Below are 26,621 nucleotides of genomic sequence, written 5' to 3'. Positions count from 1 at the left end.
GACATTTTCACTTTTTTATTACAAAGGTTGTGGATGTCTAGAGAGAAACCCTGTTTGTCCCATAACATACATACAGCCTGTAGTAAGCACGGTGAAAATAACAACGTGTTGTAATGTTAGAAAAGGTTTCCTACAAAGCAGCGGACGGATAACTACAGAAACTAGCAGTGTAATTATTATTTTATGATAAGAAGCGGCATTAAATTAAACATTTCAATGTTTTGAAGTAATAATTAAAAACATATGAATACAATATACAAAAATAATTCCTGGTTTAAAAAAAAAGAGAAAGATTTCTGTACATGAACAACATCTACAGCAGTGGAGGCCTCTGACTGGAGGACGGCTCATAACGACCAGAACAGAGCAAATGGAATGGTATCAAACACATGTAAGCCATGTGTGATGTATTTGATACCATTCCAGATTCCGCTCCGGTCATTACCATGAGCCCGTCTTCCCCAGTTAAGGTGCCACCAACCTCCTGTATTCTACAGTTCAAGTAGATGATCAGCACCCTTTGGTGTAATGTAACTTTTCCTCAATTACCCCCCCCCCCCAAAAAAAAATATTCCAGAGGCCAAACTCTAATGCACGTCATTTAATGCATTAAATACAGTACTTTGATATTTCACTCCAGTCTCCAGTATACACCGCTGGGTAACTAAGTCATTCAAGTATCTTGTAACATCATCAAATCATTTCACATTTAGTTTCACCTGGCATGTGGTGCCGTGAGCACATACACATTGACAGAGAGCGATGCTGGCATGTGGTGCCGTGAGCACATACACATTGCCAGAGAGCGATGCTGGCATGTGGTGGCGTGAGCACATACACATTGACAGAGAGCGATGCTGGCATTTGGTGTCATTCTTAAAGCCCAACAATTGGAAACCTGTAAACCACATGAGTGTTGTACAAATACAGAACCCTTTGGAGTGGCCAAGATGCCAGTCTTTGTACGAAAAACCCTGGCAGCCATTTTATAGGCCTTAAGCTCACCAATGTGTTGCTGTGACTGCTTAAAGGAAAACTCCACCCAAAACATTTTGGACTATATCAACAATGGACTAATGAAACACATAGCAAAATATCGTTTTTGGGTGGAGTTTAAGTTAAAACCTCATTTACACAGTGAAAACCAGTGGTTTTTAAACCTCTCTTAGAGCCAGGTCAGTTACACGCTAGAAGTGCAACCGAGAAGCGTATCGATATCTCTTCGACGTCATGACTTATTACCAACACCAGTTTCTGAAATGTGTCATCATGGGAAACCTTTCAGCTTCCACAGATATCATTCACCTATGATCAACTGTTTTCCCTTTTCCTACGGATACCGTTTTTACAGAATCCCTCCAGAGCCAGCGAAACTCAACAATCAGAAGTATATTCTTAAATACTTAGTGCTAAAAGTAGAGTAACATCATCAGAATTGTTACTCAACAGATATATTAGTTAATATATAAATAACGTTGGGATATAATAAAGTCATGGGTGGAGCGATTACCAAGGTAGCTCAATCTTTCTATGGAAGATGGACTAGAAAAATAAATATGAGTGGTACCTAACTCCCACCACAGGAGGGCACTAAAAACAAAAGACGACAACACTGCTTCCCTGTGTCCTCTGATAGTTATCGGTGTCCCACAGTCCAATCATGAGGAACTCGAGGGTGAAGTTTCCCCTAGGATCAGCTTCCCTTCCCCCAATCCTAATCTTAACCATTAGTGGGGAAACTGCAAACTGGCCCAAAATCAGAGTCTAGGGGCAACTTCGCCCTACATGATGAGGCACTTAAAGGAGGTATCGTATAGACTAGCATTCATTCATAAGGCGAAGCACCAGTGGTATGAAAGCAACACAGTTCGGTCATACAGAAAAGATACCCTGAGAGTCAGAGCGTGGGGACTAAAGCCAAAGCTAGCGCAGTCAGAGCACGTTTAGCCGGAGAGCAACATTTGTCCATTCCTCTCAGGCCACTAGGCAGCCTTTCAGGTTATAGCTAACAGCCACTGCCACTCTAAAAGGTCCCCAGACTTCTAATTGGTCAGTGGTTGGCTGATGTCCAGCCTCCTCTGGGCGGAGCCTCGTCGGCGGGCCACGGGGGTTGTGGTGGCCATTCCCAGGGTCCCTGGCGTCTGGAAGAAGGCCTTGGAGCCACCGCCAGCTGCCGCCTCCTCCTTGGGAGTCTGTGGTGTCTGTGGAGGAGAGGCAAGAGAGTGAGGCCCTGAAACCACACAGTTTAAGGAAAGCTGCCTCTGCCGAGCATCTCACTACAGATGAATAATCAACTCTGGCAGTAGAGTATCACTGTGACAGTATTCCATCTACCCCTCACCCCCTCTTCCAAATACCAGCCTTATAAAATACCACTCAATTCAATTCTAAGAAACAATGTTTTCCAGCGAAGGACACATTTCAGCTTGAACGGGGGGGGCACTGCGAAACCTAGCTATGCATTTCTAAGCAGAGCAAGCGAACCACCTGTTGGAAACAGACCACTTGTATACAGTCTTCATTCCATCAATGTTAGGAGGGGGAGTGCATAGCAGGGATGGGAGACCGTGTGCTGATTCATTTGTTATGGCTGAACACGTTGGCTCGTCCAATCATTAATAATGTCCCTTCGAGTCTAACGAGTGAGCTTGTGTCCCAAATGGTACCCTAATCCCTACATAATGCACTACTTTAGACAAAAGTCCTATGGGCTCTGGTCAAAGATAGTGAGTTATAGCTATAGGGAATAGAGTCCAATTTGGGATGCAACCGGAGTCTGAGAAGTGTCTTCTCGAGGCACAGAGTGATGTCATCAGAGCTATGTTGGGGAGTTTAATTGTCTTTTAATGACCAAAAGATGAATGAACTCTGCTGAGGTGAAAAAAGCTATATTTTCCCTTTCGGGGATAATCTAAAGCAAACAAAAGCTGAACTGCTGTGGAGTAGTTAAAACATGATAAACGGAGTTTGATGGTGGCATTTCCAGTGTTTGTCTGCTACACAAAAGGTCATACATCATGTGACCGGATTTAACTGCTTTCCAAATATAATCTGATCCTTGTGAAGTGGTTAAGGCACGGTCTGTCTGTCTTCCTGCCTGTCTGTCTATCTATCTTCCTGCCGGTCTGTCTGTCTTCCCGCCTGTCTGTCTATCTGTCTTCCCGCCTGTCTGTCTATCTATCTTCCTGCCTGTCTTCCTGCCGGTCTATCTATCGTCCCGCCTGTCTGTCTATCTATCTTTCTGTCTGTCTATCTTCCTGCCTGTCTGTCCATCTATCTTTCTGCCTATCTATCGTCCCGCCTGTCTGTCTATCTATCGTCCTGCCTGTCTATCTATCTATCTATCTATCTTCCCGCCTGTCTGTCCTATCTATCTATCTATCTATCTATCTTCCCGCCTGTCTGTCTGTCTATCTTCCCGCCTGTCTGTCTGTCTATCTATCTTCCCGCCTGTCTGTCTGTCTGTCTGTCTATCTTCCCGCCTGTCTGTCTGTCTGTCTATCTTCCCGCCTGTCTGTCTGTCTGTCTGTCTGTCTGTCTGTCTATCTTCCCGCCTGTCTGTCTGTCTGTCTGTCTGTCTGTCTATCTTCCCGCCTGTCTGTCTGTCTGTCTATCTTCCCGCCTGTCTGTCTGTCTGTCTTCCCGCCTGTCTGTCTGTCTGTCTGTCTATCTTCCCGCCTGTCTGTCTGTCTGTCTGTCTGTCTATCTTCCCGCCTGTCTGTCTGTCTGTCTGTCTGTCTTCCCGCCTGTCTGTCTATCTTCCCGCCTGTCTGTCTGTCTGTCTGTCTGTCTGTCTGTCTGTCTATCTTCCCGCCTGTCTGTCTGTCTGTCTATCTTCCCGCCTGTCTGTCTGTCTGTCTGTCTTCCCGCCTGTCTGTCTGTCTGTCTGTCTTCCCGCCTGTCTGTCTGTCTGTCTATCTTCCCGCCTGTCTGTCTGTCTGTCTGTCTGTCTATCTTCCCGCCTGTCTGTCTATCTTCCCGCCTGTCTGTCTGTCTGTCTATCTTCCCGCCTGTCTGTCTGTCTGTCTATCTTCCCGCCTGTCTGTCTGTCTGTCTATCTTCCCGCCTGTCTGTCTGTCTGTCTGTCTGTCTATCTTCCCGCCTGTCTGTCTGTCTGTCTGTCTTCCCGCCTGTCTGTCTGTCTGTCTATCTTCCCGCCTGTCTGTCTGTCTGTCTGTCTGTCTGTCTGTCTATCTTCCCGCCTGTCTGTCTGTCTGTCTGTCTATCTTCCCGCCTGTCTGTCTGTCTGTCTATCTTCCCGCCTGTCTGTCTGTCTGTCTGTCTATCTTCCCGCCTGTCTGTCTGTCTGTCTATCTTCCCGCCTGTCTGTCTGTCTGTCTGTCTGTCTTCCCGCCTGTCTGTCTGTCTGTCTATCTTCCCGCCTGTCTGTCTGTCTGTCTGTCTGTCTATCTTCCCGCCTGTCTGTCTGTCTGTCTGTCTGTCTGTCTGTCTATCTTCCCGCCTGTCTGTCTGTCTGTCTGTCTATCTTCCCGCCTGTCTGTCTGTCTGTCTGTCTTCCCGCCTGTCTGTCTATCTTCCCGCCTGTCTGTCTGTCTATCTTCCCGCCTGTCTGTCTGTCTGTCTGTCTGTCTATCTTCCCGCCTGTCTGTCTGTCTGTCTATCTTCCCGCCTGTCTGTCTGTCTATCTTCCCGCCTGTCTGTCTGTCTTCCCGCCTGTCTGTCTATCTTCCCGCCTGTCTGTCTGTCTGTCTGTCTGTCTTCCCGCCTGTCTGTCTGTCTGTCTGTCTGTCTGTCTATCTTCCCGCCTGTCTGTCTGTCTGTCTATCTTCCCGCCTGTCTGTCTGTCTGTCTGTCTGTCTGTCTATCTTCCCGCCTGTCTGTCTGTCTGTCTGTCTGTCTGTCTGTCTTCCCGCCTGTCTGTCTGTCTGTCTATCTATCTTCCCGCCTGTCTGTCTGTCTATCTGTCTGTCTGTCTATCTTCCCGCCTGTCTATCTTCCCGCCTGTCTGTCTGTCTGTCTGTCTATCTTCCCGCCTGTCTGTCTGTCTGTCTATCTTCCCGCCTGTCTGTCTGTCTGTCTGTCTGTCTGTCTGTCTATCTTCCCGCCTGTCTGTCTGTCTATCTTCCCGCCTGTCTGTCTGTCTGTCTATCTTCCCGCCTGTCTGTCTGTCTTCCCGCCTGTCTGTCTGTCTGTCTGTCTATCTTCCCGCCTGTCTGTCTGTCTGTCTGTCTGTCTGTCTGTCTGTCTGTCTATCTTCCCGCCTGTCTGTCTGTCTGTCTGTCTGTCTGTCTATCTTCCCGCCTGTCTGTCTGTCTGTCTATCTTCCCGCCTGTCTGTCTGTCTGTCTGTCTGTCTGTCTGTCTATCTTCCCGCCTGTCTGTCTGTCTATCTTCCCGCCTGTCTGTCTGTCTGTCTGTCTGTCTGTCTGTCTATCTTCCCGCCTGTCTGTCTGTCTGTCTGTCTGTCTATCTTCCCGCCTGTCTATCTTCCCGCCTGTCTGTCTGTCTGTCTTCCCGCCTGTCTGTCTGTCTGTCTGTCTATCTTCCCGCCTGTCTGTCTGTCTATCTTCCCGCCTGTCTGTCTGTCTGTCTGTCTATCTTCCCGCCTGTCTGTCTGTCTGTCTGTCTATCTTCCCGCCTGTCTGTCTGTCTGTCTGTCTGTCTATCTTCCCGCCTGTCTGTCTGTCTGTCTATCTTCCCGCCTGTCTGTCTGTCTGTCTGTCTGTCTGTCTGTCTGTCTGTCTATCTTCCCGCCTGTCTGTCTGTCTGTCTATCTTCCCGCCTGTCTGTCTGTCTTCCTGCCGGTCTATCTATCTATCTATCTATCTATCTATCTATCTTCCTTCCTGTCTGTCTGTCTTCCTGCCTATCTCACCTGTGCCTCTGTCTGGATGAAGGTCAGAGACGGCCTGGTCTCCAAGGGAGAATGTGGAGGTATGGGTGCCGACCCGAACAGCGGGTGCTGCTCTGGACTGGAGAGGGCCGGCGCCACTGCCCCCCCATTGAACTCCGGGGCTCCGGCCACTGTGTAGGGCCCGGCGGATCCCACCACGAAGCAGGCGGGGGACATCATGGTGGACATGTTGAAATTGAGATTGGCATCGCCCCGGTTGGCCATGAGTGGGTAGGGGGAGAGGGTGGAGGAGGACACAAGGACATAGGGCAGGGTGCCAGCAGGTAGAGTCAGGCCGCCTGTCGTCTGACCAGCAGAGAGGAGGAAGTTGAGACTGTTGAGACCTGGAGGGGAGAGGGGTGAATGAGGATGAGTCATCTGTGAAAAATGGCACCCTATTCCCCATTTAGTGCACTATTTTTGACCAGCGCCCTATGGAACCATGAGGAGGGGGAGTAGACATCGCTTGAACCAACAGGAGACGAGGTGCAGCCAAAAATCACAAGAACATAGAAAAATAGGCGTGATCATCACTCACAATGCCTTTATCCTTGAAAGACTACAAATCCCTACATGGGACTGAGGTAGACAAGTCTATCAGCACTACCTGTACAGTCCAATATCCATCCTGGCACAGAGTCTAAGGTCATGTTTCAGAGACGCAAACTAAAAAAATGATGCTAGTGTGGATAAGAGACATTAACCGAGCAACACTGCAACACTGACTGACTGGCACAGAGTTGTTTTTAACATAGCATACCTGCAGAGTTAGGCACATAGAGGTAGTGTGAAGGCCGGACCAGGTTGTTGTGGGGGCTCTGTCTGCCCACCTCCCCGTCTCTGAGGACTCTCAATAGGGCCTCTTCCCTGACTAGCCCCCCTGGGTGTCCTAGGGAGCTGGTCCTTGGGCTGGTGGTCATCTGACAGCTGTTTCCCTCCACACTCCTTCCCTCCACTCTCCTTCTCTAGGAAAATAAAAACAAGAGACATTTTGAGAGGAGTGGAGTGAAGTTGCCCCTAGCTGCTGATCTTGGGTCAGTTTTGTATTTCCCCCACTAATAATTATGGTTAGGATTGAGGAAGGGAAGCTGATCCTAGAAATATACCTACATTTTTAGAGAAAAGGGTCCCAAAAGGGTTCTTCAGCTGTCCCCATAGGAGAACCCTTTTTGGTTCCCGGTAGAACCCTCTGCACGGGTATAGCCTGTAGAACCCTATAAGGTTCTAGATGGCACATTTGCATTCTAAGAGTGTAGGGAAACTTCCCCCCGGAGCCCGATGCGTGTGAAAAGGAAGATCAAATCAAACTTTATTTGTAAAGTGCGCCGAGTACAACAATAATAAACAGCTAGTAGCAGCAGTGTACAAAAGGGAGGGGGGGGGGTCCTAGGCCCCAGTGATATACTGGGCCGTGCGCACTACCCTCTGTAGCGCCTCACGGTCAGATGCCGAACCGTTTCCATACTAGGTGGTGATGCAACCGGTCAGGATGCTCTCGATGGTGCAGCTGTAGAACTTTTTGAGGATCTGGGGACCCATGCCAAATCGTCTCCTGAGGGGGAAAAGGTGTTGTCGTGCCCTCTTCACGACTGTCTTGGTGTGTTCGGACCATGATAGTTGGTTGGTGATGTGGAAACCAAGGCACTTGAAACTCTACACTAGTTAATGGGGGCCTGTTCGGCCCGCCTTTTCCTGTAGTCCACGATCAGCTCCTATTCTTCAGTTTTTAATGTGACCCTCCCACAGCCCAATGCTGCAGCGCTCCCTAGTGCATCCCATAATTAATTTATGATGAGCTTTGATCACATTTCCCTCTCAAATAATGAACCATGAAATTGCATGGCTCATCTACAAAAATGATAGCTCTGTTTTGCTAATTTTTCAAGCACAAATAACGTGAACTGCTACGCTTCCTCTGCAGAGGATTTTGTGACGGCTTCAGGTGAATGTACCAGACTACTGGTAGGTAAGAAATACTGTGGATTTGAGCACACCTACCATGACTTCTCTCGCTCCTCAATTTGAATGGAAGTGAGAGGCTGAGATGAATAGTCTGGGGTTTTGTACAATTACAAATATCACATGCATCACCAAAATGATAATGCCATTGTGTTTAATTACAACTTGGAATCCTTTTATCCTGGTCAGGGAGCATGCAGTGATTCAGATTTTAATTTAATGCTTCGCTTTCGGGAATCATTAAGATTTTCTGCATTTTCTGAATGAAATCACAGCATGTATGACGATGAAATATACTGAAATAATGTCGTCCTCTACTACTTCAATGTCTCCATAATGTCGTCCTCTACTACTACAATGTCTCCATAATGTCGTCCTCTACTACTTCAATGTCTCCATAATGTCGTCCTCTACTACTTCAATGTCTCCATAATGTCGTCCTCTACTACTACAATGTCTCCATAATGTCGTCCTCTACTACTACAATGTCTCCATAATGTCGTCCTCTACTACTTCAATGTCTCCATAATGTCGTCCTCTACTACTTCAATGTCTCCATTATGTCGTCCTCTACTACTACAATGTCTCCATATCGTCGTCCTCTACTACTACAATGTCTCCATAATGTCGTCCTCTACTACTTCAATGTCTCCATTATGTCGTCCTCTACTACTACAATGTCTCCATATCGTCGTCCTCTACTACTACAATGTCTTCATAATGTCGTCCTCTACTACTTCAATGTCTCCATAATGTCGTCCTCTACTACTACAATGTCTCCATAATGTCGTCCTCTACTACTTCAATGTCTCCATAATGTCGTCCTCTACTACTACAATGTATCCATAATGTCGTCCTCTACTACTTCAATGTCTTCATAATGTCGTCCTCTACTACTTCAATGTATCCATAATGTCGTCCTCTACTACTACAATGTCTCCATAATGTCGTCCTCTACTACTACAATGTCTCCATAATGTCGTCCTCTACTACTACAATGTCTCCATAATGTCGTCCTCTACTACTTCAATGTCTCCATAATGTCGTCCTCTACTACTTCAATGTCTCCATAATGTCGTCCTCTACTACTTCAATGTCTCCATAATGTCGTCCTCTACTACTACAATGTCTCCATAATGTCGTCCTCTACTACTTCAATGTCTCCATAATGTCGTCCTCTACTACTACAATGTATCCATAATGTCGTCCTCTACTACTACAATGTCTCCATAATGTCGTCCTCTACTACTACAATGTATCCATAATGTCGTCCTCTACTACTACAATGTCTCCATAATGTCGTCCTCTACTACTACAATGTCTCCATAATGTCGTCCTCTACTACTTCAATGTCTCCATAATGTCGTCCTCTACTACTACAATGTATCCATAATGTCGTCCTCTACTACTACAATGTATCCATAATGTCGTCCTCTACTACTTCAATGTCTCCATAATGTCGTCCTCTACTACTTCAATGTCTCCATAATGTCGTCCTCTACTACTTCAATGTCTCCATAATGTCGTCCTCTACTACTTCAATGTCTCCATAATGTCGTCCTCTACTACTTCAATGTCTCCATTATGTCGTCCTCTACTACTTCAATGTCTCCATAATGTCGTCCTCTACTTCTTCAATGTCTCCATAATGTCGTCCTCTACTACTTCAATGTCTCCATAATGTCGTCCTCTACTACTTCAATGTCTCCATAATGTCGTCCTCTACTACTTCAATGTCTCCATTATGTCGTCCTCTACTACTTCAATGTCTCCATAATGTCGTCCTCTACTACTTCAATGTCTCCATAATGTCGTCCTCTACTACTTCAATGTCTCCATAATGTCGTCCTCTACTACTTCAATGTCTCCATAATGTCGTCCTCTACTACTACAATGTCTCCATTATGTCGTCCTCTACTACTTCAATGTCTCCATATCGTCGTCCTCTACTACTACAATGTCTCCATAATGTCGTCCTCTACTACTACAATGTCTCCATAATGTCGTCCTCTACTACTTCAATGTCTCCATAATGTCGTCCTCTACTACTTCAATGTCTCCATAATGTCGTCCTCTACTACTACAATGTCTCCATAATGTCGTCCTCTACTACTACAATGTATCCATAATGTCGTCCTCTACTACTTCAATGTCTCCATAATGTCGTCCTCTACTACTACAATGTCTCCATAATGTCGTCCTCTACTACTACAATGTCTCCATAATGTCGTCCTCTACTACTACAATGTATCCATAATGTCGTCCTCTACTACTTCAATGTCTCCATAATGTCGTCCTCTACTACTACAATGTCTCCATAATGTCGTCCTCTACTACTTCAATGTCTCCATAATGTCGTCCTCTACTACTTCAATGTCTCCATAATGTCGTCCTCTACTACTTCAATGTCTCCATTATGTCGTCCTCTACTACTTCAATGTCTCCATAATGTCGTCCTCTACTACTACAATGTATCCATAATGTCGTCCTCTACTACTTCAATGTCTCCATAATGTCGTCCTCTACTACTACAATGTATCCATAATGTCGTCCTCTACTACTTCAATGTCTCCATAATGTCGTCCTCTACTACTTCAATGTCTCCATTATGTCGTCCTCTACTACTTCAATGTCTCCATAATGTCGTCCTCTACTACTACAATGTCTCCATTATGTCGTCCTCTACTACTTCAATGTCTCTATAATGTCGTCCTCTACTACTACAATGTCTCCATTATGTCGTCCTCTACTACTTCAATGTCTCTATAATGTCGTCCTCTACTACTTCAATGTCTCCATTATGTCGTCCTCTACTACTTCAATGTCTCCATAATGTCGTCCTCTACTACTTCAATGTCTTCATATCATCAGCAGAAGCTCTCAATTTTCTAATCAATCAGTATAATGTTGCTAAGAAACTTGAGGAAACCTCTTTTCATTATGAAGTGATCGCTGAACATAAACAGCACATTCTTCTGAGTTATGTCTTTCACCTTCACATGTAATGAACCTCACAAAATCATGGGCTACCTCTCAAATGGCACCCTATTCCCTATATAGTGCACTACTTTTGGTCAGGGTCCATAGGGAACAGGGTGTCATTTGGGAAATAGCCGTGGAGGAAAATGAAACTCCCTCCTTGGAGAAAACATTCCCGTACGTAAACAAACCATTTGGTAATTCACTGGTCTGACCCCCCCTCATGAGATCAGGCCTGAGTCCCAAGTGGCACCCTATTCCCTACATAGTGCACTACCCTATAGACCCTGGTCTAAAGTAGTGCACTATATAGCAAATAGGGTGCCATATAGGAAGCAACACAGATACTTCCAATACACATGTTGAATTAAACCAACAGAGGACAAAGTTATGTTCTGTGATCTTTAGAGTGGGTATAAATGGAGTGTCCAGACACAGGCAGTTCTGTGTGTGTGTTTGTGTGTGTGACTTCTCAGCAGTCGTATCAGTGTGTGTCACTTATAAATAACAAAAGGGCATCATTGGGAAGCTCATTATTGACAATGCATAAAGAGTGTACTGGTCACCTTGGAAACCAACCAGTGTGTTATTAAGAGTGAGGGTTATATTCAATCAGATCTGCTTTATGTGACATTGGCATAGAGATTGTTTTGGCGGTGTAAGAGGTGGAACTGCGTTAGAGCTGTGAAATCCACAAGCAGCTCACGTCATTATACCTAAAGCAGACATTGCCACTGGCTGCACAGAGTCGCATTATGAGAATCCCATGCAGCCTGGTTTACAAGACTGAACACTGATAGAACTCGTCATTATTTCTATGTAGTCCACCCTTTCTCCTTCTGAACTTTAACGTGAGTGGGACAATGATCAAGACCAATTTGACAGCGCCAATGGAGTTCCACCTCCGACACATCAGCTATGAGGGTGTCAGCTATCGCCGGTTAACACTTGATCTGATTGAATCTAGGCCTGAGACGTTACAGTGTGAGGCGTCGCTCTCCCTGACCTGTCTTATCGGTTGTCAAATCACCACGCTTCTAATTAAAAAAATTTGTTTTTCACAACTTTCAGGGTGAGGAACCGTCTATCGTTAAGTAGTAAAACACTGAACTTCCCCTTTAAATGTGGATCATACATTACTGTGATTGGTCTAGCAGGAGGAGGATGATCTACAGTGATCTAAGGTCAGAGGTGGTCCTAGGTACAGTGTGGAAATATGGACAACAACTACCTGAAGCGTGTCAGGCTCATGGTCAGTCAGAGATCCACAGTACATCTGTGGATTTCACTTTTTCCACAAACTCACCTTTTCAGATAGCTCTGTCTCAGGTGACTCCCTCTTCTCCTCCACTCCTTCATCCTTCTTCCTCTTCTCCAGGATGTTCTCTCTGGACCTTGACCCCGGTGACCTTTGAACTTCCGTGGTCAGGCAGTCAAGCCCATCCTGCGCCTCCGGACCTCCGTACAGCATGACCACCGAGGCCTGGGACAGGCTGGGTAGATAGGCCATGTGGTGGGGATGGGGGGACAGGGGTCCCACGTATGAACCCTCTGGGTGGACGGGCACGGCCAGGGGGGCTAGGCCCGGGGAGCAGAGCAGGGAGTTGCCGTCACTGTGGGCGGGGCTCTGAAGTCCGCCGCTGGGGTGGGAGACACTGCAAAGACACAGAGGAACCAACTTAGACATATGTTTCTGTCATTCTCTCCAAGCAAATGCTCTGTAGCAGGGCTGTCAAATTCATTTCCTGGAGGGGCCGAGTGTCTGCGGGTTTTTGTTCCAATGAATGATATTAATTAGTTAGGAACTCTCTAGGTCTTAATCAGACATGGTCCTCTAGGAATTGAGTTTCACACCTTTGCATTATACTGTTTATAGAAAAAGATGGGACATTAGAATGTAGAAACATATAGTAATAAAGTCCTTAAATGCTATTTTTTCCAGAAAAACAAAACAATGTGGTGACTGTGCATTAGCCAGACCAGATTTCAACTGTAAAAAATACAACAACAAAACAATGTGGTGACTGTGCATTAGCCAGACCAGATTTACTGTAAAAAATACAACAACAAAACAATGTGGTGACTGTGCATTAGCCAGACCAGATTTACTGTAAAAAATACAACAACAAAACAATGTGGTGACTGTGCATTAGCCAGACCAGATTTACTGTAAAAAATACAACAACAAAACAATGTGGTGACTGTGCATTAGCCAGACCAGATTTACTGTAAAAAATACAACAACAAAACAATGTGGTGACTGTGCATTAGCCAGAGCAGATTTCAACTGTAAAAAATACAACAACAAAACAATGTGGTGACTGTGCATTAGCCAGAGCAGATTTCAACTGTAAAAAATACAACAACAAAACAATGTGGTGACTGTGCATTAGCCAGAGCAGATTTACTGTAAAAAATACAACAACAAAACACTCCCTCTCAGCAGTCTGGAACCAGCAACCTTTACGACTCCTCCATCCCCACTCCAAAAACACTCCTTCTCAGCAGTCTGGAACCAGCAACCTTTACGACTCCTCCATCCCCACTCCAAAACCACTCCCTCTCAGCAGTTTGGAACCAGCAACCTTTACGACTCCTCCATCCCCACTCCAAAAACCACTCCCTCTCAGCAGTCTGGAACCAGCAACCTTTACGACTCCTCCATCCCCACTCCAAAAACCACTCCCTCTCAGCAGTCTGGAACCAGCAACCTTTACGACTCCTCCATCCCCACTCCAAAAAAAAAACACTCCCTCTCAGCAGTCTGGAACCAGCAACCTTTACGACTCCTCCATCCCCACTCCAAAAACCACTCCCTCTCAGCAGTCTGGAACCAGCAACCTTTACGACTCCTCCATTGCCACTCCAAAAAAAAAACACTCCCTCTCAGCAGTCTGGAACCAGCAACCTTTACGACTCCTCCATCCCCACTCCAAAAAACACTTAGAGCAGCAACAGCCTCGAGACGGCTGTGGCTTGGCCACCGGTGAAATAGCCACCACATCCCTAGTAGAAATGGTCAGAAACCGAGAGGACCAGGAGACACTGCAGCCAACTCATGTAAAACATGTTAAACCAGCCTAAACAAACATCAGGGTAAGAGTAAAAACTCAAAGCCAACCATTACGAAAACCACCTTTTAGAAATGAAATGAACTGTGAGACGTGGACCAATAACAGTTTGCGGAGAGCTATTAAAGACCTATTAAAAACTCCAAGCCGGAGCCTCTGGAGCTGGTCATTTGCACGCATCACTTCCTCTAAGGGCCCAGTTTCCTGTTCCTGAGTTGCAACTAAATCACCATAGGCCATGTCTCAAATGGCCCCTTATTCACTATATAGTGCACTACTTTTGACCAGGGCACATAGGGCTCCCATAGGGCTCTGGTCAAAAGTAGTGCACTATAAAGGGTGCCATTTGGGACACCTTCATATATTTTATTCACGTGGCAGCCCTGTTGTATACCAGTGGACCTGATGTGTCATTACATTCAACCAACAAGCTAGTCCTTGGCAACAGGCAGTGTAATAGATCATGAAATGCAACACAGAAGTTGTAGATTGTTTGCAGTAAATCTAAGGTTATTACCACTGGATGGCGTATGAAAAGTGATGGCGTGATTAGGAACAGGATTGGTAGCAGCCTGGGATGTTTGGTGTGTGTGTGTGTGTGTGAGCCTCCTTCCGTGTGTGTTCTACTTACCCTGTAACAGAGGTTCCAAACTGCAGCCGGCACACAGCGCTGTTGCTCACACAACTTCTGGAATAGTCCACTGACTGGGGAAGCAGACCTGGACAGAACCGAGGGAGACGTGAGTTAATTACATTTACAGGTATTACTTTATTTGAATGGTCCCAAATAGATGGTTGGTAGATGTTCAGCTAACTAGCTGCTTGCCCTTAACCTTATCCTAGTCTTACCCCGACCTGTAACCCTAGCATATCAACAGATTAGTAGTTGGTTGACAGTTGACAGCTATGTGCTCTAACCCACATCACAACTGGTTCATTGGGAACCAGTTGTGATGTGAGCGGTCTGTCCTGACTCCTTACCCGTGACCTCTCTGCGTGGGCTGCTGGGCGCCGAGTTGACACGGCGTTGGCTGGCCACGGAGGTGGGCACCACATTGAAGGAGGCATGGCGTGCCAGCTTCTGTTTCCTGCCGCCCGGAAGAGCGATGGCCTCCGGAAGAGCGATGGCCTCCGGAAGAGCGATGGCCTCCGGAAGAGCGATGGCCTCCGGAAGAGCGATGGCCTCCGGAAGAGCGATGGCCGCCACAGCCTCTGAGTCCTCTGTTGAAAAACAGAGTGGTCAGTGAGTTCTGTGTGTCAGTAGGAGTAGGGTGAAGTTGCCCCTAGACACTGATCTTGGGGCAGTTTATCATTTTCCACACTAATAGTTAAGGCTAGGACAGGAGGAGAGGAAGCTGATCCTAGATCTGTGCCTAGGGGAAATTCATCCCAGAGCGTGTTAGTCTTGGTCAGTAGACAGGTTTATGAGTAGTTTTAGTAGAAGAGAGTTCCATTAGAAATGTATAATGCATCCATTTCCATTCACTGTAATATTGTTTTATAGATGGTCTCCCTATGTACTGAGCTGATGCCCTTCTGAACCAACATGGGAGTGATGTTATTTACCACCGAGGACCACTGTGTGAAAAGTGTTTTAATGAATGCTTTTAAGTGCTATCCTATGTGGAGCCACATCTGGCTGTATTATTCACTACCCAAATCATTTCAATTCAATCTTACCATGTCTGCTGTGGAAGTCTGCCGGGCCGATCCACTTGAACGCAGGCTTCCTCCCCCTCTCCTCCCGGACGTGGACCTTCTTGATCAATCCCAGACTCGTCAGGACGTTGGCGATGTCATACAGCCGCCGCACCTTAGCTGAAGACAGATTTCAATCAGATTCGAACAACACAGTAAAAAGGCCAATGGGAGGGATGTCTGGAGGTGACGTTGCCCCTAGACACTGATCTTGGGTCAGTTTTACACCTTCCCCACTAATGTTTAAGGTTAGGATTATTAGAGGAGAAGTTGATCCTAGACCTGTACTAGGGGAAACTACTTCAACCTGCAGCTATTTGGTGGCTGGGTTGTGATCATTAGGCCCCAAAGGGAAGACACTGACTGAAACAGCCAGGGACTACCTGGACTTGATGTTGTGTCAGAGGCTCTTTGACTGCACAGCAAAACCCTCAAGATCCCTATGAGCTCTGGTCAAAAGTCGTGCACTATGTAGGTAATAGGATGCTTACTTTTGTACTTGCTGTGGCTGGCGGGGTCCTGGCTTTCCTCAATGAGGATTTTGGCGGCCACGTCCAGAGTGACCGTCTGGGTCCTGGACACCAGGAAGAGCATGACAAACTTCTGACTCATGATGCGTAGGGACTTGTCTTTCCTCGTGCTGGCGGCCGCTGCAAACAGACAAGCAGAACAAAGTTAAAGGGAATACTGGGTCCTATTCACTAAGTGGCAAACTGAAGAAGATGGACAGAAACAGGGAGGGAACTACCTGAACTTGTTTCCGCTTTTGCGTTGCAAAACGTTTTGCGATGGTGTGCACTAATGAATAGGACGTTGCAGTGGCTTGTATGGTCTAGTGCTGCCGACAGCAGTTTACATACCAGTGTCAGCATGGGTTTGAATCTGACCTACAGCATGTCACACCCTCCTCCTATAACAATACTACTTGAATGTCCGCGTTACAGAGGACGATGGATATTTGATTCAAGTCCTGAGTTACCTGTCAAACAGGTGGTCTTGTCAAACAGGACCAGAATACGAACGACAACGTTCCTTATTCAGTGAGAGAAAGTGACCCTGCCCGCCTCTCAAAGGGACGTTATGACGGGAAGTGGAAGGCCTAGTGTTCTGCAGGAGGGGACGCCAGGTCCAAGGCAACCACTGCCTCTCTAGGGAACAGTAGCTTTGGATTCTGTTAGCTAGCTACATGCAGCTACCTAGTTAGCCAATTAGCCACGTTGAAACGCACAGCCCAGCGTCGTCCCGGGTTAGGGTTTGGCCAGGGTAGCCGTCATTGTAAATAGTAATTTGTTCTTAACTAACTTGCCTAGTTAAATAAAGGTTAAATATTTTTTTTAAGAATTTGCCTTTAAGCCCAAGTCAGTAAAAGCATTCCTCATCGTCATGGAGACGAGGGTAGGGGGTAACGGCCTCACGGGTTTATCAAGGCTGATAGGATTATTTGTGTTAATGTGTGTGATGACCAAGCGCTCCTCGTCAATGTGATGGATCACTAATACAACTGGGAGATGACAGCAGAGGAATGGCGACAGGAGCGAAGCTTGGCGGCTGAGCTTTTGATGTGGCACATATTAACTAGTAATCTCCAAACGCCCGCTGAAGTTAATTAACCAGACCGTTTGACTAATAACGACACAGGGTATAAGTGATCCATTACCTGTCGTGAGAAGATTCCCCCCCAATCCTAACCTTAACCATTAGTGCGGAAAATGCAACACTGACCCAAGATCAGCGTCTAGGGGCAACTTCACCCTACTCCTATCATGGAGAAGGTTGACCTGAATACATTGCGGTCTAGAAAGTATCTTGTTATTTAGACAGAAAATCAGACAAAATTATTTTGTCAAACACACACCCTGCACATCCAAACAAATCCAAACTTGAGTTGCAGACGCAGCATGAAGGCACTCCAAATCTCCCATTGACATACATGCATTGACACCAAACTTCTAGCTTCAGTCACACATCCCAAATTATAATAATTCAACCCTGTGTCCATCAGCCGCCCCTGATGTAGCAATCGCAGATTGTCCCTTTAGGACAACGTAAAACTAACCCAAGGTCAGCGTCTGGGGGCAATATCCCCCTACTCTGCTCTCACCACAGCTGGAGTCTCCTTCACCTCCCTCCTCTGGGGTGTGTGTGGTGGCTCCCTCTCTGTGACCACCCTCCCCGGCCTGCTCCATGTGCAGGTGGTAGCGCTGCCGCCTGCCCATCCTCTGCAGCTCGGCCAGGGTGGACCCCAGGCGCCGCCGCCCGTACCACACGTACTGGTTCTTAGCCACGCGCCCCACGATCATCAGAGACTCCAGGACGTTTACGATGTCATAGATCCGCCGCCGCTCCACCCCTAAAGACAGACAGACACCAGGGACAGGTCACACTGGGGTCAGCAACATGATGTCAGTGTTCTGTTATGTGAGCTGGTTAAAAAACAAAGCTCTAACTAAGGTACCTCAACAGGATTTAATGACGCAGCAGACCATGTCTGGCTGCATCTTAACGTTCCTCAGTCTCAGACATTGCTTGGTTTATACTACAACCTGGTGCTATTCTGGAAGGTACAGTGGGATACGAGGGCTCTGCGTGAAGGTATCCATAGCAACCATTTCCAAAATCCAATAGTGCGTGATATTTCACATAGCTAATGTAATATCTGTTTTATGAGCCATTTCCATTATTGTCTTCCTTTCTATGCGGTTACCAATTATGGCAGCCTCCCTGAGCCGGGTCGTGTTCATTAGTCATAAAACGGAAGACAACGGGTCATTTGTAGCTGAGTTGCGAGAGCAAGATGCTTGTAACACAAGGGTAGTGGGATCGATTCTCGGTACTGCCCATATGTATAATGTCTGCACGCATGACTAAGTTGCTTCGGATAAAAGTGTCTGCTAAATGGCATTTATTATTTAACGGACTGAAACAGGGAGGGACTGTTGAAACATTTGCAAAACATTTTACATCGCTTGCCCTGATGAACATGACCCAGGTGTAGCTGTAACCTCCCTCTCTGGATTCATTGGCTCTTACCCAGGCTGGTAGACACCTCATCCAATGAGATACTGATGGTGTCAGAGGTTGGATAGTCCGGATACAGGGCCAGGAACTTCTGGCACAGCAGGCCCAGGCTCTTCTGCTTCCTGCTGGGCTTCCTTTCCCCCTCTTCCTCCTCCTCGTCCACCACATCAAACTGATCAGAGAGACAAAGCATTGTCAAGAAAGTAATTGAGTCAAGAATTGTAATTTACTACAGCATGATATTTTTAAGATTTCAGCATCTATAAATCCATCAGTTGGAAGATGATAATAAAATCCAACAGTATGATAATGTCACTGTATATTCAAGATAGCCAGAAACTGCTGGTAGGATATGTTAACATTTGCTAATCTCAATCCATACAAATTACCCATAGCACAATACTAAATGCTTGCCCAAAGGCAGCCATCACCATCAATTCAGTATAGGAGGTCAGTGTCAGTGTCCCAAATGGCATCTTATTCCCTATACAGTTGACTAGTGTTGACCAGAGCCCTGTGGGCCCTGGTTAAAGGTGGTGCACTATAAAGGGAACAGGGTGCCATTTGGGGTGCAGTCGGTGAGTGGTCAAAGGGTACCTGGCACGGGCCATCCACCTCGACATCCTCCACTGCTCTCTCATTCTCAATGGGCCTAAACAGCACCTTCTTCATCTCTCTGTCGCGGATGTCAGGGCTGGCAGCACTGATGAGCATCCTGAGGTTGGCCGTGGGGGTCCAGGGGTCCGCTTGGGGAGGGCCCCCCCGCTCAGAAGGCTTAACAGGGGTGCTCTGGAGGTGTTCCGGGGTGGGAGGCTTACTGCCATACAGCAGCATGGTGGCCGTGGTGTCCATCTTGTGAGGGGTGGTTCTTCTTCGCTCGACACATCTGTTCTCCTGGGAAGGAGCACAATGTTATGAACTTAAGTGGGGTGGAGTGATATGAAATGTGTTGCATTTGTAGGCGGATCTACTTCATATAAATAACGTAAACATAACTATCTTCGGTTTTTACTTTTTAATTACCGTTTATAATATTACACATACATATACATACATACATACATACATACATATATATATGAAGAATATTCCCCCCCTCGCTCAACTTTTTTCATTCAACTTTTTCCACCCCGGACGCTTTATCTGGACATGGTTCTACAGAACCTCCACCAGCCAAAGCTAAGTGGCAACATTAACATGAAGACTAAGAATTGCTGTACTCATAATATACAGGACAACAATCACCTTATGGTGAGGATAGCTGTGCTGCAAGCAAAGCTTCAGACACAATCATTAGGCAAGAGTCATAAGTACAGATAGTAATGTAAATCATCTCGCACGGTCCCAGCAGCCAGACAATTTTCTCATGGCTTCTGGAAGGAAATACTGTAGGAATGCTCAACCGGTTCTCCCCATTAAGCAACAAGTCAGAGTCCGAGTCTTCTCTGGTCTCTCCTCAACCCGTTACGGGGTCTGAGACGCCGAAGCCTCCCACCATTAGCTCTGACAAATTGAACACCGTAGTCATTGCCGACTCCATTTTCCATAGTATTAGACTTCCAGCGATCATAATACACTGTTTACCAGGGGGCAGGGCTACCGACATTTAGGCTCATCTGAAGGTGCTGGCTAAAGCTAAAACTGGCAAGTGTAGAGAGTATAGGGATATTGTTATCCACGTCGGCACCAACGATGTTAGGATGAAACAGTCAAGAGGTCACCAAGCGCAACATAGCTTCAGCGTGTAAATCAGCTAGAAAGATGTGTCGGCATCGAGTAACCGTCTCTGGCCCCCTCCCAGTTAGGGGGAGTGATGAGCTCTACAGCAGTCTCTTGCAACTCAATCGTTGGTTGAAAACTTTTCTGCCCCTCCCAAAAGATAGAATTTGAGGATAATTGGCCCTCTTTCTGGGACTCACCCACAAACAGGACCAAGCCTGGCCTGCTGAGGAGTGACAGACTCCATCCTAGCTGGAGGGGTGCTCTCATCTCATCTATGAACATAGACAGGGCTCTAACTCCTCTAGCTCCGCAATGAGATAGCCAGCCTGCCAGCTTAGTGGAGTCTGCCACTAGCACTGTCAGTGTAGTCAGCTCAGCTATCCCCATTGAGACCGTGTCTGTGCCTTGATCTAGGTTGGGCAAAACTAAACATGGCGGTGTTCGATTTAGCAATCTCACTGGAATAAAGACCTCCTCCATTCCTGTAATTATTGAAAGAGATTGTGATATCTCACATCGCAAAATAGGGCTACTTAATGTTAGATCCCTCACTTCCAAGGCAGTTATAGTCAATGAACTGATCATAATCTTGATGTGGCTGGCCTGACTGAAACATGGCTTAAGCCTGATGGATTTACTGTGTTAAATGAGGCCTCATCTCCTGGTTACACTAGTGACCATATACCCCACGCATCCTGCAAAGGCGGAGGTGTTGCTAACATTTACGATAGAAAATTTAAATTTACAAAAAAAAAAGAAAAAAGACTTGAGGTTTCATCCTTTGAGCTTCTAGTTAGGAAATCTATGCAGCCTAATCAATTACTTTTTACAGCTACTGTTTATAGGCCTCCTGGGCCATATACAGCGTTCCTAACTGAGTTCCTATTGGACCTTGTAATCACGGGAGATAATATTCACATTTTTGGTGACTTTAATATTCGCATGGAAAAGTCCACAGACCCACTCCAAAAGGGTTTCGGAGCCATCATCGACTCAATGGGTTTTGTCCAACATGTCTCTGGACCTACTCACTGCCACAGTAATACTCTGGACCTAGTTTTGTCCCATGGAATAAATGTTGTGGATCTTAATGTTTTTCCTCATAATCCTGGACTATCGGACCACGATTTTATTACGTTTGCAATCGCAACAAATAATCTGCTCAGACCCCAACCAAGGAGCATCAAAAGCCATGCTATAAATTATCAGACAACCCACAGATTCCTAGAGGCCCTTCCAGACTCCCTCCACCTACCCAATGACGTCAGAGTATAAAAATCGGTTAACCACCTAACTGAGGAACTAAATTAAATCTTGCGTAATACCCTAGATGCAGCCGCACCCCTAAAAACAAAAAAACATTTGTCATAAGAAACTAGCTCCCTGATACACTGAAAATACCTGAGCCCTGAAGCAAGCGTCCAGAAAAATGGAATGGAAATGGCGGTACACCAAACTGGAAGTGTTCCGACTAGCTTGGAAAGACAGTACCGTGTAGTATCGAAGAGCTCTCACTGCTGCTCCATCCTCCTAGTTTTCCAACTTAATTGAGAAGAACAACAATCCAAAATGTATTTTTTAATGCTGTCGCAAAGCTAACTAAAAAGGAGCATTACTCATTAGAGGATGGCTTTCACTTCAGCAGTGATCATTTCATGAACTTCTTTGACAAAAAGATAATGATCATTAGAAAGCAAATGATGGACTCCTCTTTAAATCTGCGTATTTCTCCAAAGCTCAGTTGTCTTGAATCTGCACAACACTGCCAAGACATAGGATCAAGGGAGACACTAAAGTTTTTAATACTGGGCCTCCCGGGTGGCGCAGTGGTTAAGGGCGCTGTATTGCAGCGCCAGCTGTGCCACCAGAGACCCTTGGTTCGCGCCCAGGATCTGTCCGTGGGGCGACGAACAATTGGCCTAGCGTCGTCCGGGTTAGGGAGGGCATGGCCGGTAGGGATATCCTTGTCTCATCGCGCACCAGCGACTCCTGTGGCGGGCCAGGCGCGGTGCACGCTAACCAAGGTTGCCAGGTGCACGGTGTTTCCTCCGACACATTGGTGCGGCTGGCTTCCGGTTGGATGGGCGCTGTGTTCAGAAGCAGTGCGGCTTGGTTGGGTTGTGTATCGGAGGACGCATGACTTTCAACCTTAGTCTCTCCCGAGCCCGTACGGGAGTTGTAGCGATGAGATAGTAGCTACTAAAAATAATTGGATACCACGAAATTGGGGAGAAAAAGGGGGTAACATTTTTTTTTTTTTTAAAGAAAAAGTATTTAATACTATATCTCTTGATACATTGATACAACTAGTCTGAGCCTCAAGCTGCATACCACCACCCTATTCCAACTAAACTACTGAAAGAGCTGCTTCCTGTGCTTGGCCTTCCTATGTTGAATATAATAAATGGCTCCCTATCCACCGGATGTGTACCAAACTCACTAAAAGTGGCAGTAATAAAGCCTCTCTTGAAAAAGTAGGCTTAAATCAAATCTCCCATTCCTCTCAAAAAATGTAAGAAGCTGTTGCGCAGCAACTCACTGCCTTCCTGAAGACAATGTATACGAAACGCTTCAGTCTGGTTTCATACCCCATCATAGCACTGAGACAACACTTGTGAAGGCGGTAAATTACCTTTTAAATGGCTTCAGACCGAGGCTCTGTATCGGTCCTTGTGCTCCTAGACCTTAGTGCTGCTTTTGATACCATTTGACTACCATTCTTTTGGAGAGATTGGAAACCCAAATTGGTCTACAAGGACAAGTTCTGGCCTGGTTTAGATCTTATCTGTTGGAATGATAACAGTTTGTCTATGTGGATGGTTTGTCTTCTGACAAATCAACTGTAAATGTCGGTGTTCCTCAAGGTTCACTATATATTTTACCTCTTGGTGATGTCATTTGGAAACATAATGTTAACACTGCTATGCGGACGATACACAGCTGTACATTTATATGAAACATGGTGAAGCCCCAAAATTACCCTCTCTGGAAGCCTGTGTTTCAGACATAAGGAAGTGGATGGTGGCAAATGTTTTACTTTTAACCTCGGACAAAACAGAGTTGCTAGTTCTAGGTCCCAATTAACAAATAGATCTTCTGTTGGATCTGACAATTAATCTTGATGGTTGTACAGTCGTCTCAAATAAAACTGTGAAGGACCTCGGCGTTACTCTGGACCCTGATCTCTCTTTTGATGAACATATTAAGACTGTTTCAAGGACAGCTTTCTTCCATCTACGTAACATTGCAAAAATCAGAAACATTCTGTCCAAAAATGATGCAGAAAAATGGATCCATGCTTTTGTCACTTCTAGATTGACTGCTGCAATGCTCAACTTTCCGGCTACCCGGATAAAGCACTACATGAACTTCAGTTAGTGCTAAACAAGGCTGCTAGAATCTTGACAAGAACCAACATTTTTTATCATATTACTCCAGTGCTAGCCTCTCTACACTGGCTTCCTGTTAAGGCAAGGGCTGATTTCAAAGTTTTACTGTTAACCTACAAAGCATTACATGAGCTTTCTCCTACCTATCTTTCCGATGTGATCCTGCAGTACATACGTACACTACGGCCATAAGAAGCAGGCCTCCAGCAGGCAAACAGCTGGAGGCCGGGGTTTCTCCTATAGAGCAACATTTTTTAGGAATGGTCTGCCTATCCATGTGAGAGACGCAGACTCAGTCTCGACCTTTAAGTCTTTATTGAAGACTCATCTGTTCAGAAGGTCCTATGATTGAGTGTAGTCTGGCCCAGGGGTGTGAAGGTGAACAGAAAGGCACTGGAGTGATGAACCGCCCTTGGGGTCTCTGCCTGTCCGGTTCCTCTCTCTCCACTGGGATTCTCTGCCTTTAACCCTATTACGGGGACCGAGTCACTGGCTTACTGGTGCTCTTCCATGCCGTCCCTAGGAAGGGTGCGTCACCTGAGTCCCTGACGTGATCTTCCTGTCTGGGTTGGCTCCCACCTTGGGTTCGTGCTGTGGGGGAGATCTTTGTGGGCTATACTCTGCCTTGTCTCAGGGTAGTAGGTTGAAGACATCCCTCTAGTGGTGTGGGGGCTGTGCCTTGGCAAAGTGGGTGGGGTTATATCCTGCCTGTTTGGCCCTGTCCGGGAGTATCGTCGGACAGGGCCAGTGTCTCCCGACCCCTCCTGTCTCAGCCTCCAGTATTTATGCTGCAATAGTTTGTGTTGGGGGGCTAGGGTCAGTCTGTTATATCTGGAGTATTTCTCATGTCCTTTCCGGTGTCCTGTGTGAATTTAAGGATGCTCCCTCTAATTCTGTCTCTCTTTTTCACTCTCTTCTCTCAGAGGACCTGAGCCCTAGGACCATGCCTCAGGACTACCTGGCCTGATGACTCCTTGCTGTCCCCAGTCCACCTGGTCATGCTGCTGCTCCACTTTCAACTGTTATGCCTGCGGCTATGGGACCCTGACCTGTTCACTGGACGTGCTACCTTGTCCCAGACCTGCTGTTTTGGACTCACTCTCTACCACACCTGCTGTCTCTAACTCTGAATGATTGGCTAAGAAAAGCCAACTGACATTTACTCCCGAGGTGCTGACCTGTTGCACCCTCTACAACCACTGTGATTATTATTATCTGACCTTGCTGGTCATCTATGAACCTTTGAACATCTTGGCAATGTTCTGTTATAATCTCCACCCGGCACAGCCAGAAGATGACTGGCCACCTCTCAGAGCCTGGTTTCTCTATAGGTTTCTTCCTAGGTTCTGGCCTAGGGGTTTTTCCTAGCCACCGTGCCTTTACACCTACACCTGCATTGCTTGCTGTTTGGGGTTTCAGGCTGGGTGTCTGTACAGCACTTTGTCACATTGGCTGATGTAAAAATGGGGTTTATAAATCAATTTGATTGATTGCTTTAGTTCATGTGAGAAATAATCTTATTTCAAGACACTCCAGGCATGTCATATAACAGTGCTACAAATTCACAAAAAGAGGAATTGACTCTGAAGATTGTTTCCCGAGTGTCTCTTCAATAAGGAATAATAAATAATAAGGAATTGAAGGGTTCATTTGACTTGGAATCAAAACATACCTTCTGATCATTTCTGCTTCCAACTTCCTCCATGTCTGCTTTGCTCTTCTTTGGACTTATGAGATCTCTCAAAGCTAGACATTCAACTTCCATCTGAAAAACAATTAGCCATATCATATTCATTTGCCTCTGAACTGTGCAGAAAGGTCATTATTTAGTTTCATACAGTCATATTTCAGTCACTACTTTGCTATTGCCAAATACAGCAAATAGATCGATCTATTAAATGGCCGTAAGATATCAGTGGTCAGAAGATTTTGGCGCAAAGACCTTAGCCCACCTAACGTTAGCTGACGTATCTAGCTAGCTAACAAGCTAACTATCACATCTAATTCTGACACATTGAATATTGCTACTGTAAAAGTCCTTTTGACAAGACGAATACACAATAAATAGCTAAATTGTAGCTATAGTACACAATGGAAACACTTTGCAAAAAAAGGATGCAATCTTGGGAAGTATTTTCTAAAAGCTAGCAGGTTGCAAGACAAAAATGATATATACTGTTAATCAATAAACAAAACATTTGTCTTTACTTAATACATAAATACCTTGCTACATTATTTACCTGCTGGCTGTCATCTAACTTACTGTAGCTAGGCTAGCTAACGTTAGTGATTATTATTTACTCACCTTCTTCAGCGTAAGAAGATAAAGTTGTCAATACCAACGTACAGTATCTCCAATTGCACAGACTTACTGGTGGTACGTTGTTTAACTCAAATCAACATAACTTTAATTTCTTAAATAAGCGGGCTTTCTTCTAATATCCAGCTGTAAAACTTCTCCTGTTCCGCTGAAGTTACTTGTGTTGGAATTGCATTACTGAACAGGAATAGCTACAACCAAAAACACCCGCTAAAGCTTTTTTTTCTGGCGCTCTCATGCGTTTCACTCAGTCGAGCCAATCAGCATCTAGATGTTGTGACGCGTACAATTGATTTATCCAATAGGCAAGGGGCAACAGCCACGCCTCTAAAGATTCTTGGCGGGGCAGTCCGCGCGGTCTTGACTGAGATTCGTGCTGTTCAGTTTGACTGCTGCTGTTCATGGTGTTTGAGTGGCATAGCCGCGCACTTAGAAACCCTATTAATAACCTTAATGACAGAGGCGTTGTTGTTGCATGTATCGACTACGGACCCACTGTGGTTCCATCTAATTAGCTTGCGTGGCTCAGGGAAACAGATGGGACAGGAGTGGGTGGCGCTCATTCTACCTGTGACACCGCGCGAAAAGTTGTAACGTGAGGAGCCCAATACC

General features: G+C 46.0%; 1 protein-coding gene across 1 annotated transcript; it reads right to left on the bottom strand.

The window, feature by feature from the left end:
* Positions 1–26,621, bottom strand: LOC110500963 (transcription factor E2F7). Its single transcript, XM_036956994.1, has 13 exons — positions 25,995–26,621; positions 25,362–25,454; positions 19,176–19,472; positions 18,591–18,750; positions 17,662–17,910; positions 16,052–16,210; positions 15,543–15,680; positions 14,844–15,083; positions 14,494–14,581; positions 12,098–12,446; positions 6,614–6,818; positions 5,836–6,197; positions 1–2,201 (listed from the first exon to the last, which is right to left on the bottom strand). The coding sequence occupies exons 2-13, from the start codon at positions 25,452–25,454 to the stop codon at positions 2,043–2,045; spliced, it is 2,499 nt and encodes an 832-aa protein (XP_036812889.1). The 5' UTR covers positions 25,995–26,621; the 3' UTR covers positions 1–2,042.

This window comes from Oncorhynchus mykiss, chromosome 21 (genome assembly GCF_013265735.2).
Source record: "Oncorhynchus mykiss isolate Arlee chromosome 21, USDA_OmykA_1.1, whole genome shotgun sequence".
Classification (NCBI taxonomy): Eukaryota; Metazoa; Chordata; class Actinopteri; order Salmoniformes; family Salmonidae; genus Oncorhynchus; species Oncorhynchus mykiss.
Note: the sequence above shows the minus strand (reverse complement) of the source record. Positions and strands in the feature narration are given on the sequence as shown.